The 14,521-nt window shown below is 48.3% G+C and overlaps 1 protein-coding gene across 4 annotated transcripts in view; it reads left to right on the top strand.

Annotated features, from left to right (window-relative positions):
- Nucleotides 1-14,521, top strand: part of NRDC (nardilysin convertase) — a 2,107,381-nt gene that overhangs the window by 881,434 nt on the left and 1,211,426 nt on the right. For all 4 annotated transcript variants that reach the window (XM_086952436.1, XM_086952435.1, XM_086952433.1 and 1 more), the window contains one exon: nucleotides 2,146-2,269. In XM_086952436.1, the coding sequence (XP_086808562.1) occupies nucleotides 2,146-2,269 (124 nt within the window). The remainder of the gene's footprint in view (nucleotides 1-2,145; nucleotides 2,270-14,521) is intronic.

Here is a 14,521-nt window from a genome sequence, read left to right as displayed (position 1 = left end):
GATTAGTGCAGGGTGCTACACTTACATAAGTGAGCACCATATACGAAGCCAGCATCCTACAAAGCTACTTTGCTGTGCAGCCCAAACAGTTACGGGGGCACTACCTTCCAATTTCTGCCCCAGGCCATTTGAGGTGCCCTGTGCCCATCAAATCAATCCTAAATTTGGGAGTTATATTTGACAATAAACTTAGTATGGAGAGGCATATGAATAAAACTACAGGAACTAGCTCTGTGCTATTGAGAACACTTCGGGTATCCTGTCGGTGCTTCCCCATTCTTCCAGACCTTGGTAGTCCATAGTGTTCTTCTTAGTCGTCTGGACTACTCTAATGCTCGCCTGTTGAATGCACTGTAGTATCTATTACATAGTCTGTCGAGGGTTCGGGTTGCAGCAGCTAAACGTGCTCTGACTAGACCTCTGAGAGCCTCTGCCTCTTTGGCATTAAAGGAGTTACACTGGCTACTGCCTAAACAAATAATCTGGTTTAAATTACTTTGCACGGCGTGTAAAGCCTTTCAGGGGATGGACCCTGTTCCCCTGCAAAAGAGGTTGAGAAGGTACATCCCACAACAGACCTTTTCGATCGGCATCAGCCAATCTGTTATGCCTGCCTAAGTTCAGGAAATCAAGACAAGGTGGCCAGAACTTCATGGTCAGTGCAGCCAAGCTCTGGAAATAACTTCCTCCCTCATTAAGATAACTGAACAACTTGTTGCAGTTCAGTTGGAGCTTAGGACTTGGCTATTTCTTAAGGAACTTGAGTAAAGTTGTTTTTCATCTTTAGGTGCTCTAACTTTGTTCTGTTCGTGGTTTTATACCCTATTTCTTCAGTCTCTCATTAGCATCATTGGCCAGCACCAGGATACCAGTTGGTGACCGAGCGCTTTATAAAATGTATAAATAAATACATTAACACAGTTATTGAGAGGCAACTTCAAACCTGCCCATAAAGATCCTTGTGCTAATCCTCTATTCATACCCAAGGTACCTACAGATTTTCACCTCAATTAACCATTGGTGTTAAAATCGCTTATTCTGAATCCATTGGTGGCGTAAAGATCGCTCCACACTCAGGATGTTAAGAGGTGTCAAGTTTTTTTTCAAAAGAACTAAGCCCTTCAGAAAGTCTGATCAACTCCTAGTTTCATTTGCGCCACCAAAAAAAGTAAACCAATCTCAAGACCAACTAGAGTGAGATGGCTTTTGCTGTCAATTGCTCTTTGTCATGAATGAGCAGGAAGACCACTTGCATCCAAGTTGCACTCCCACTCTACCAAAAGTGTGGCAACCTTGGCTACTTTATTTGCAGGAGTACCTTTGCCAGGCATATGCAGAGCAGCCACATACGTTTTCCAAACATTATTGTCTGGATGCTGCCATCGATAAAGATGCAGCGGTTGGTCAAGCAGATCTTTGAAACTTGTTTCAATAAGATGAGCTTTTTTGTATTTCGTAAAGTTTATCATTTGGTACTTGATAACGTTAACATATAAATGTATGTGTCTATTAGCCGCCTCTGCATATAACCTAGCTATATCACTGATCTTCTTAATGGTCTACTGCTAGATATTCAGATCCAAACGTGAATCTAGGAAAGATTCAATCCTGGAGAAACTACCTGTACACTTTAGCTCTCCAGTATTGATGTCTTTCATAGATTCACATGCAACCCACCTACCATCTCTTCTGTCGCTCACCTCACTGATTTTCTTCTCATGTGTACTTTTATTCACTTGTTATGAAGCCACTGGACAGGACGAAAAGGGTGGAAGCTCAGCTCTGATTGGCTGAACTTTGGTTATGTGCAAAATAATTTCAATTGCTACTCAATCCTATTGGGAAATGCTCTTATTTTCTATCTAAATGGAACATTTTCTACTACTTGTTATAATTACTGTGGAACTCCCACCTAGATGACTGGGAAGATTCAGGCATGTGAATGTAAGAAAGATATCAATACTGGGGAACCTCCGTGTGCAGGGAAGTAACTTGTTTTGTGCTGGTCTTTTGTTTCTAATAAGCCTCATGCTACTACACAAGGTGAATTAGGTTTAGTGTGTTTGGGCAGTTAAAAGTTGATAAGAACAGAACTTGGTCTCTGATAAAAAGTTTGATCCTTTGCTGCTGTTTATTTTATTCTAGGTTATTGCTGATGCTCTGAACCAACTCACTCCCAACAAGGCTAATCTTCTTTTGCTGTCTCCTGAGAATGAGGGAAAGTGTAGTCTGAAGGAAAAGTGGTTTGGAACTCAGTATGACATAGAAGGTAAGTTCATCTCATACCCGGGCATACCTATTTTGACAAAAAGTGGACATGCCTATGTATGGCATTTTGTTTTCATCTTTAAGCATTATTCTTGTTGAAGAATTCGAGCTTTTGCAACATGCTTTAAATGTCAACTTTAAGCTCCTTAAGATCGCTTTTTGAGTCTTTGGGTGTATTAAAATGTCCCAGATCTCTCTAACTTCCATTTCCATTATCCATTGTGAAGCTATAGCTCAGGAGCCATACTTTTAACAGGGTGAACTGCGATTATTTGGTCGGGAAAGGCACGCATTGAAGGGCCAGTTTGGATAAATCTGATTGACATCTGTGCTTTGGCTCCCTCAGTGGGCTTGATCTCATTGGTTCTGGTGGAGTAGGAGAAAATGGTGAGGCATTCCAGATATGTACGGGTGGAGTGGAAGTCCTGTTATCTGATTTATCACTTTATTGAAGATCATGCTTTTTAGCTTACCTTTGAATCTCAGTTCTCCATTGATTTCCGTTTCTTTTCACCGGGTGGCTTCCTTCTTGCTGTTTGTCAGAGTTTTGAGATGGATTTACTCTATCCTTAGGCACCGCTGCCGGCACACCTGCAGCACCGCCAAGAACACGGATCCAGCACAACCCGCCCACAAGAACACAACCGAACCGAAGACCCTGCAATGCATCCTCCTCAACGTCCGATCCCTCCACAAACATGCCACAGAAATCTGGGACCTCCTCGACAGCACCACCCCAGACGTAGCATTCTTCACCGAAACCTGGACCAACACCACCTCGGGACCGGACATCGCCATCGCCATCCCCCAGGAATACAAGATCTCCAGGAAGGACCGCCCCACCCACACAGGAGGAGGAATCGCCATCGTCCACAAATCCAGCCTCCGCCTGAGCACACTCCCTGACGAGTCCACAAAACTGATGGAACACCTTCACTTCAAGATACTGGCCAGCCCCACCGCCGCCCTCCGAAGAACCCTCATCTACCGACCCCCTGGCACCCGCAGACCCTTTGCCAACTCCATCACGGACATTATCTCCCCGCAGGCCATCGCATCCACCAACTACACCCTGCTGGGATACCTCAACTACCACCTCGACAATCAACTGGACCCCAACACCACATGCCTCCTGGACAACCTCAACAACATTGGACTCCGCCAGATCGTGACCGAGCCCACGCACTCAGCAGGACACACCCTCGACCCCCTCTTCACTACAGGAAACTCCATCACCTTCAGCCACACCACTGAACTCCCATGGACCGACCATCGTTGCGTCCACTTCACCTTCAGAACACCCACCATCCACAGACACCAGCACCTGCTTCCACAAAGAAACTGGACCAAAATCACCGATGACCAGCTCACCTCCTCACTCAACAACTCCACCCCAACCATCGCGGAAAACGACGACCCCAACACTGCAGCCCGTACCCCGCATAGATGGATCTCGGACAGCACCAACACCATAGCCCCCCTCAAGAAAAACAACAATACCAGTGCCAAGAAAGCCAGATGGTTTACCACCGAACTTCGAGAGTCTAGGCGCACATGATGCCGCCTCGAAAAGGCCTGGAGAAACACCAAATCCACAGAAGCCCACAACAACTTCAGAGCCGCCACCAACGACGCACCATCAACTCATCAGAGAAATGAGGAAAAAAGCGATTGAAGACAGAATCTCCACCCACGCACACAACAGCAAGGAACTCTTCAGCATCATTAAGGAGTTCGCCCAACCCACCAGCGAGTCTACCGACATCCCTCCCTCACAAGACCACTGCGACAAACTCAGCATCTTTTTCCACCACAAAATCAAGAGCATCTACGACAACTTCGACGAAGACAACCAACACACTGAACCCTCACCAACCACCCCCGACACCCGGAAACCAGCGATTGATCACTGGACAGCCCTTACCACCGAAGACACACTGAAGACAATGAAGTCAATCCACTCAGGGGCCCCCACGGACCCCTGCCCCCACCACATCTTCAACAGAGCCGCCAACACCATCGCACCCATGCTCCGCCAAACCATCAACCGCTCCCTGGTGACCGCCTCGTTCCCCGACGACTGGAAACACGTCAAGGTCAACCCCCTCCTAAAGAAACCATCAGCGGACCCCACCGACCTCAAAAACTACAGACCCATCTCCCTGCTCCCGTTCCCAGCGAAAGTCATCGAGAAAGCCATCAACAGCCAACTCGCCACATTCATTGAAGAACACAACATCCTCGACTCCTCCCAATCCGGCTTCAGAAAAAACCACAGTACGGAAACCGCCCTCCTCGCCGCAACAGACGACATCCGCACCTTACTGGACAAAGGAGAAACAGTAGCCCTCATCCTCCTCGACCTATCAGCGGCGTTCGACACAGTCTCCCACCGCACCCTAATACGCAGACTCTACGAAGCAGGAATCCAGGACAAGGCCCTCGACTGGATCTGCTCCTTCTTTTCCGGCAGGACGCAGCGGGTCAGACTCCCCCATTTCCTCTCGGACCCCACACCTACCACCTGCGGAGTCCCCCAGGGCTCCTCCCTCAGCCCGACGCTCTTCAACGTCTACATGGCTCCACTTGCCCCCATCGTCAGAACATACTGACTCAAAATTGTGTCATACGCAGACGACACCCAGCTCATCCTCTCCCTATCCAACGAGCCCAACACCGCCAGACGCAACTTTCGAGAAGGCATGGAAGCCGTCGCCAAATGGATGAAAAACAGCTGCCTACAACTAAACACCAACAAAACAGAAGTACTCATCATGGGCCCAAACCCCGACGCCTGGAGCGACACCTGGTGGCCCACCGCCCTCGGAAACCCGCCAACCCCCACAGACCACGCACGCAACCTGGGAATCATCCTGGACTCCAAGCTCAAAATGGACCGCCAGATCAACTCTCATCTTCCTGCTTCCACACCCTCCGCCTCCTTCGTAAGACCTTCAAATGGATCCCCCTCGAACACCGAAAGACAGTCACTCACGCCCTGGTCACCAGCAGACTCGACTACGGCAACGCACTCTACGCCGGAATAAACAAAAACCTTATCCGCAAGCTACAGAACATCCAGAACGCCGCCTCAAGACTGGTCCTCAACCTGCCAAAACACTGCCACATCTCCCAGCACCTGCGCACATTCCACTGGCTCCCTGTCGAGGCGAGAATCACCTTTAAGATGCTCACCCACGCACACAAGGCCCTCCACGGCACCGGACCAGCATACCTGAACAGCCGACTCAAATTCCATGCACCCCAAAGGACCCTACGATCAGCCCAGCTTTTCTACGCCGTGGTCCCCCGCACCAGAAAGACCAGATCGGGAGGCCACTCCTTCTCCTTCCTCGCGGCCAAAGCATGGAACGCCCTTCCCCTCCACCTCAGACAGACAACACCGCTCCCCATCTTCGCAAGAAACCTCAAAACCTGGCTCTTCAACAGACCCCCTCCTTGATGAAATGGAACCAGCACCCCCTCCACCCCAAGCGCCTTGAGACCCTTACGGGTTAGTAGGCGCGCTTTAACAAACTCCTGATTGATTGATTGATTAGGGCTAACTTCCGAATAGTTATGTTTTTCTCTCAGCAGGCTTAAGACAACATGCAAAGATTCTTGAATTAATTTCTTTGCTCTACTGATTACCATTGCATGGCTCTCAGAGCGAGTTGAGCATAGCCTAGGTTTTTGAGACAATGACACCACTTTTCGGCCTATTTCTGTTTTCTCTAGAGCTTCAAGACCTGCTTCTTGTGGACTTTCAGTGGATGGTGGTGCATTGCTTTAACCAAGCAAGAGCTTGGTCTAACTGGAATAATTGGAGAATTCCTTTACATAGGTTTAGCTGGTAGTTTGCGTTGTTCATCTCAGGGTTACCTTGCAACGACAAGTCCACTCTGAAACACAGTATGCCTCAAGATGGACTACTGGTCCCAGAAACTAGCCTTGCCTGCAGGAGAGGTGGAAAGCAAGCCTTTGTGATGCCGCCAGTGCTAAATAGCGCCGTTCTTCACAACACTTACTAGTACTTGTCTCCACTGTTGTAACTTTGTTGGGCACCACTTTTAAGCATTAGTAGAGCCCATGTTTAATGTTTATTATGAAAAGGTGGTGAAGTTTGGACACAGTACAACGGAGGGGCTGAAGGGGATGTTGGTTGCTATGAAAACTGCAGTTGATCTGAATTATTAGTTAACTGAGAATCAGAATAAAGTTTGCCAATCACTCAGACTCCCATCCCCACTCCCTCCCCCCCTGAGTCAAAATGCCTGCATCTTTAATTCCGTCCTTGTCAGGTATAGTTCTACCTGCCAAAACCCTGATAAGGCTTTGGGAGCATCACATCGAGCTAGCATTCTGCCAAAGGTGTGCCATGATACTTTAGCCCACTCCTCCATATCAGGAGGGACAGTACCTCCTCTCTCTCCAGATGATTTTGTTGCCTATTAGGGCTCCTGCTTCGAATAGGAACCCACAAAGGTCGGGGACATTTTCCCCTCCTGAATTTGATCGGTGGGCACCCCCTTTAGACTACAACCCCAACCCCCTAACCACCCATCACCCACCCCAAAGCAACACCACTGGTAGCTGGGTGTTTCCCTGTTAAGAGAGCAGAAAACAGAATCCATCTCTAAGCTTATTTGTAAAGCCAAATTTTGGTGTAACAATGGGGTGGAGACACAGGTTTCCTCACATATCATCATGGCTACATGGGTGGGTTGGGTTGGTACAAGCAGGAAAACGGAAGAGGGGGATTGTATTCTCAATTTTGAATTAAACAATATAGCAGATAGCCTGTTTGACAAGGGGCTCAACGTACACCCTGGAGATATCAGAGTTGCTGCTTGTTTTTTTCTTCCCCCTGTGAGTTTTGATAAGACAAAGACTGGCTAGATTTCCTCTGAGAGGGCCATTAGCTCTGGAGGGCGGGATTCAGGGTGCCCCATCTAGCTGCCTAATATATTTCAATTGCCAAGCCGCTTAGATACTAATAATTGACTGAGCTCCGATTCTATCTAATTACCACAGAATAGGGATCATAAGGCGCCTGAGAGACCCCTCATTTTGTCTAATTTAGAACCTAAGACAGATTCCCTATTGAATGTACTCCCCTGAAACATTGCAGGATCAAGTAATAAAAAAGATGAGGTGGCTTAACATTTTACTAGACCAGAACATAGTGTGTCTTCAAGAAACTTGGGATACCAATGACACGTTCTTTTTGCACAGATTTACCGCTCACTTCGAGCCTGCCCTACCCTCACAGTAGGCAGGGCCAAAGGGGTTTTGCTCACTCTAATTTCCCTCAAGATTCCGTGTACCCCACAGAAGCTTGATACAGGCTCCATACCCTCCTAGTGGTTCAATTTGTTTTAAAAAATGCGCCATACCTACTTATCGTAAGTACCGTATGTGAGGATTAAACCCACTGATCACTTGCTATGCTTAAAATCTTTTTTTAGAGACGTTTAGGGAAGATCAGAAAAACCCCTATTTGGTTATTATTTTAGGCAATTTTAATTTGCACCAATGCTGAAGTAGGTGTCATATCTATGACGATCTTGGTCCTGGGAACCATCCTGGTGCCGACTCTGAGCGCATGTCCCAAGGGAGGCTGTTAGAGAAAATCATTGCTGCCCTACAGCATATTAGGGAGAGGATGAAGAGAGAAAGTATTTCACCATCCATTGGCAGAGGACTAAACACCACGATTGATTACGTTTTCATTTCCACCTTTTTGGCCCAGTTTGTCTCACTTATTGAGTTTAAAATGAACCAGTTCAGTGACCACAACCCTCTTTTCATGTCACTGGATTAGGGTGGGAGAGAGCTAGCTTCACCCTAAGGGGCCCTAAAAATACTGATATTGCTCCCCAGGATCAGGCCCGCAGATTGAAAGACTGTAAGGTTGACAGTGTCAATTTACAGATGATTTGTTTAACCCCTTCGATGCGGCCGCGATTCCCCTGCTGTGCTGTAAACAGCACGAACAGGGGTGGGCTGGACGAACCCCAGCTGTCATCCGCACACAAGCACCGTAGTGCATGACAGCTGGGGTTCGTCATGTGCATGGAAGGGGTTAATGTTTGCGAGGAAGATCTAAACCTCTGTTTAGATAGTGCCACTAAAAGTGGAACCCTAACAAGATCCTTTCATAGAATATACAATCGGGTCGCAAACAGCCTTACAAGGCCTTTGGATAAAACTAACTCTAATGATGACAGGTTGTTTGAGCACAAGTGCATGGTGGTACACCAAAAATTGCAAAAAGCTCTAAAGCAAATTCCACAAGATAAGGACAAGATAGCCAGGAGAAGGAAATCTTATAAGCAAACACTGGCAGCCCATTAAAAATAAAATTAAAGAAAAAGTGTCGAATGAGTTTCAACAAGAAGATATTTTTAAAAATTGTGCCTTGTTCTGGGAGATTGGGAAACACCTTTTCTTTTCAGGGACTGTCAACAATACAATTGATTACAACAAATCCTCTTATATGTGGGTAACTTACTTTCAGGACATATACTGAAACCCCAAAGAGGGCCCTACGCCTCCCATATTGGCACCTACTGGTGGCAATTATGTCTTGGTATTTACTGAGGAGGATGTGTCCAAGGCTAGTCATCTATGTCAAATGACAAAACACATGGCCTGGACGGGGTTTCCGCAGATTTATAAAAGGCAAACCCTCGAATTTGGGCCAAAACGTAAACACATTTCCAATCCTGCTTGCAAGACAGGCCTTCCATCTTCCTGGTCAAGTTCTATTATCATACCAGTATAAACAAGCATTTGCAATGCAATGGGTCTCGCGTTTACGCTAGTTTAAGCTATTGGCATTTTAAATATCTGATAGACACTACTAGCCGCAGATTCCTTAATGTAGAATTATTCCCAGGCGTGAGACTGGATCCGGAAAATGTTCTTTGCCCCAGCATCTCTGCGCGCCGGGGGTTGGTACCGCGTGACTCCGCCCTGACGTCGTCCGCGGGTGCGCCATCAACGAGGTCACTCCAGCACACTGATGTCAGTTTTTCTCTTTTACGCATGCAAAGCGGATCCGGTTCTCTTGCGTTTTGGGAACAGTGTGCGAATGCCTTCGGGCTTCAAGACGTGTACCTCTTGTACACGTCAAATGTCGGCGACGGACCCTCACCCAATATGTATGTGGTGTTTGGGCGAGCACCATGACTCCACGGACTGCGAGGCTTGTCAGCACCATAAACCGAAATCCTGGCGGAAGCGCCGGATGAAATTGCTGTCAGCCTGCTTGTCCAAGTCGTTGTCGTCCCAGCTTCCGTTTTCTACCTTGGAGGCCAGGAACTGGCAATTAAGTCTGGGGCATCGCCCCGTGCCATGGCCCTAAGGGTGTCGCTCGCCAGCTGGTAGGTCCTGTAGTTTGTCTCCGAGTTCTTGTCCCCATTCGGCGGAGGGCGCAGGTTCCCCTTGGGACGTGCGCCCCCGCCAGTTGCCACCCAATCCGCCATTTCCCGGTGTCGGGGCGACTAGGGCCCAAATGACCGCCTACGCTGCGGCTCTGCAGGCTTTTTTGGCTCCTCCTCCACCTCCTGAGACGTCTGCGGATCCCCTGCCTCGCGCTGGGCCTTCTGCGGAGTCGCCGCCGGCTTCGACCCCGGCGCCGAAAGTTTGGGCTTTAGGTTGTAGGAGGGTGGTGTTTTCGACAAGAGATGTCACTGCCTCGCTGCACATCCCTCCGGGGCTCCCTGTGGCGTTGCAGGAGGTCGCCAGGACTCAGGGCTTGTCCCAGAGTCCGCCCTCTGAACAGGCAGCTGTCTCTCCAGTGGTCGAACCTGCATCGTTTTGGCGCCGGAGGCTTTCCTCCCCATCCCTGGCGGTGCCGTGAGTCGAGGCCTGGGCTTGGGGTGCTATCCCGAGTCTCTCTCGGTCCTCTCCGCGGGTGGCTGCCCCGAGTGAGGTCAAGCCAACGCCTTTTTGGCGCCGTTCCTTAGCCGCACCGGCTCCGACCCTGCCCCAGTCTCCTTGGGAGCACGTGGTGGAGGTGGTCAACTCGGCGCCGCAGATGCCCACTCTGGCACCTGTGGCGGATTTCACAGCATTGTGCCGGCGTCGGGTCCGTGATTCATCTTCTGAGGAGGTCCCCTCCTCTCCAAAGGTCTGTCATCTGCTGGTTTCTTCCTCTCCTGAGACAGTGCGCCGCATAGTTTCTTTTTCACCAGCATCTTCAAGAGAGGGCTCCTCGCAATGCTCGCGGCGTAAGTCCTCTGGCCCTCCTTTTTTTCTCTTGAAGTCCGAAACGCGTCTGATGGCTTGCACCACAATTGAATAAATATTCAAGAAAATATTTCAAAGACTGATTCAGATCTGAAGCCACTGAAGTCATCTGCGGCGTTCCTAAAGGCTCCTCGCTCGGTCCAACCCTCTTCAACGTCTACATGAGCCCCCTCGCAGACATCGCACGCCAGCACAACCTCAAGATCATCTACGCCAACGACACCCAGCTGATCCTCTCCTTCACCAACGACCCCGCCACCGCCAGAGCCAACCTTCACGAAGGGATGAAAGAGGTAGCCGAATGGATGAAGAACAGCCGCCTGAAACTGAACTCGGACAAGACGGAAGTCCTCATCCTGGGATCCTCACCCGCCTCTTGGGACGACTCCTGGAGGCCCCACGCCCTAGGCAGCGCACCCAAACTAACAGACCACGCACGCAACCTGAGCTTCATCCTGGACTCCTCCCTCTCCATGACCAGACAAGTCAACGCCGTCTCCTCGTCGTGCTTCAACATCCTGCGCATGCTACGTAAGATCTTCCGGTGGATCCCCACCGAGACCAGGAAGACGGTCACCCAAGCCCTCGTCACCAGCCGTCTGGACTACGGCAACTCCCTCTACGCTGGAACCACCACCAAACTCCAGAAGAGACTCCAGCGGATCCAGAACGCCTCAGCACGACTCATCCTGGACATCCCCCGTCGCAGCCACATCTCCAGACACCTGAGAGACCTGCACTGGCTCCCGGTCAACAAGAGAATCACCTTCCGTCTCCTCACCCACGCACACAAAGCCCTACACAACCAAGGCCCAGGATACCTCAACAGCCGCCTCAACTTCTACGCTCCCAAACGCCAGCTTCGATCGACCAGCCACGCCCTCGCCGCCGTCCCCCGCATCCGAAGAGCCACCACAGGGGGACGGTCCTTCTCCTACCTCGCCGCCAAGACATGGAACTCCCTCCCCACCCACCTCCGCCTGACCCAGGACCACCTCGCCTTCAGGAAGCAACTCAAGACCTGGCTGTTCGAGCGGTAGCGGACCCCCCTCCCCCAGCGCCTTGAGACCCTCTGGGTGAGTAGCGCGCTATATAAATGCGATGATTGATTCATTGATTGATGCTTATTATTGGAGTCTGCGTACCTGTCGGTGCGGGGAAGCACATTTGCGACAAGTTGGATTTGTATATTCATCGGGACGAGGTCGGTTCCCGATCAACGCAGACCCCTCCACCACGAAGTCGGCTGACCACAGCACGGACCTAGCAACGAGTTTCTGTTCTGGTATTGGAGCAACATTGGTCAGCCCCCTTCACGTCACCAGGAAAGAGCGGAGAACGCCGAAGGAGGACAGCTGAGGGAGAAGTCGGAGGACCGAACCCGGAGGCAGCTCTCACGGTGAGACATACCGCACCAGCTAGACACGCAGGTCAGGGAGGTGCCAGTAGAGTCAGCGCTACGGGGGATAATTATAATATCCACCTAAGAACTTTTATAACGTATAATAACTCTGTGGTGCAATGTCAGAAGAGCGGGAGAGAGAGGAGGCATTTGAAGAACTGTTTTTAAATCTGCCAAAAGTGAAACAAGGTGAAAATACCAACAAAACAAAAACTGTGAGCAATGAGACTGAAGTAAAGAAACTGATGAGAGCTGGAGAAGAACAGAAGGGGAGAACTCACCAAATGGTTGGAGATCCGTTCCCTCGAGAAATACCATGAGGTGGGGAGGGTGCCGCGCGGCTTGCGCATCATGCTCGTCCCTAGTTTCGAGAACCCTAACCCCTTGTAACTTAAAGACTGGGCGGAGAGTAACCTCGAGGCTTCTATGCGCCTGCTATGCTTATTAGTCAAGTACGCCAAAGTAGACCGTCAAAAAAACCTGGATGAATTCATCTGAATTAATGAAGAACTTAAAAAAGATTAATTAAAAAAAGACAAAGCGTATATCAAACAAATCACGAAAGAAATAACAGAGCGCCTCAAAAAACAAGAGGACACAATTAAAACGAGAAAAGCTTATAAATTTGCTCATGACGAACAGGATTACGCTTTAGGTCAAATTTATTTATTTGCCAGGAAGTACGATCATATGCGCAAGCAAAACAGCACTTTGATAGCTAAGCCCAAAACTGTGAATCACCAAGTGACTGCAGAAGTGAGCGACTCCAATCGATCAGGGTCTGATACCAGCCTGGTCCCTAGTGGGGATGAATCGGATGACAGCACCTCGAGAGCACAGAGAGAAGACTTGGGCCAATTAACCCTAGCGGAGGAAATAGAATACGTGAGGCTTCAGAGAAAATAAACATTGCGCTCACGAAATCAAAACTCAGCGCAACCCAAAACAGGAACTCAAGACGACGGCAACGCCGCAAACGCACCAAAGCCAAAAGGAAGGCAACCCAGGAAAAAATTCTGGCAGAACAAGAAGCAGTAGACGAAAACAGTATAATCAATTTAACCAGTACTGAACTCAATCAAGCAGAGAGACAATTACTTTCCTTAGGCCTGTCTTTCTGCCCGGAAAGTAATTAACCTATTGTAACACCAGAATCAACGTCTTCAAATATATCTGCAAGGTAAAGCTCAAGAAATACTATGCCATCAAGAAGTGCACAATTGAGAAGAAAAATCTGGAAACATGTCACCAATCTAATAAAAGCGGATTACAAGCAAAAGATGTCTGTCTAATACGAACCATGCATCATCTGCGTACTGAGGATAATCAAATTGCAAATACTCAATTGATCGCTGACAGGGAGGACATTCACATCAACCTTACTAGTAGCAGTCCCTTCAGACCGCCATCGACATTCAATCCGAGCATGCCCAGGGATGCCATAGATATCTATGCCGATAGGCTAACAGAGGAGCTCAAAAAACTTCAATTTAAGACTATGAAGCAGCGCAAACCATCCAACGCCAAAATGAGAGCATATAACAATCTAATGCAAAAATTAAAAAATGATGATAAAATCGTCATTAACCAATCAGATAAAGGCGGTAACATTGTGCTTTGGGCCAAACAGGATTACATCGAGGAAGCTCACCGTCACCTCAATGATGAATTGTGTTATGCCAAGATAGACTTTAAAACTGCAAAAAAGATTCAGGAAACATATGAAAAAGATCTATATCTATGGAAACGCGAGGGACTGATATCTAAAGATGAACTGAAATTTTTGCACAAAGTTCACCCGTGTTACCTTACATTTACTTTTTACCTAATGTACATATACAGCAAACACCAGTGCTAGGTCGGCCAATCGTGTCAGTAATCAATAGTGTTTTCGAAAATATATCAAAATACATAGATTTCTACCTGCAGGAATTTGTGGTCTCATTACCAGCTTACATTAAGGACACAACAGAGTTTTTATATCTTTTAAATCAATGTACATGGACTGACGATTTATTACTCATGACTATGGATATAGCCACGCTATACACCAGTATAGCACACGCTGATGGAATAAGAGCGGTCAAATACTATCTGGACCAACGCCCCATTGAATTTTATCAGCACAATAAAATGCTTATCACTATGATTGATACATGTTTAAACAACAATGTTTTTTCATTCAACACTGTTGTTTTCAAGCAATTAAGAGGGGTGGCCCTGGGGGCATGTTTTTCCCCCACCTACGCGGGGCTCCAGGTGGGGTGGTGGGAGGAGCATGTCCTCAAGGTTCACCATGCAGCATATTGGAACAACAATGTCATGAGATATTGGAGATATATAGATGACGTGTTTATAATTTGGTGTGGTTCTATACAAGAAGCTAATCAATTTGTGATTGATATTAACAACAATAAATTGAACTTAAAATTCACAGCAAATATCAACTCACATGAGGCAACTTTTCTAGATGTGCAGGTCAACATAGTGCAAAATAAAATCACCACCAGCCTGTTTAGGAAAAGCACATCAGGCAACACTATCTTGCACGCTAGAAGCTTCCACCCACACCACCACAGCTATCCCTTATGGGGA

This window comes from Lissotriton vulgaris, chromosome 1_1 (assembly GCF_964263255.1).
Source record: "Lissotriton vulgaris chromosome 1_1, aLisVul1.2, whole genome shotgun sequence".
In the NCBI taxonomy this organism is placed as follows: domain Eukaryota; kingdom Metazoa; phylum Chordata; class Amphibia; order Caudata; family Salamandridae; genus Lissotriton; species Lissotriton vulgaris.
This window is presented reverse-complemented; position numbering and strand designations above follow the sequence as displayed.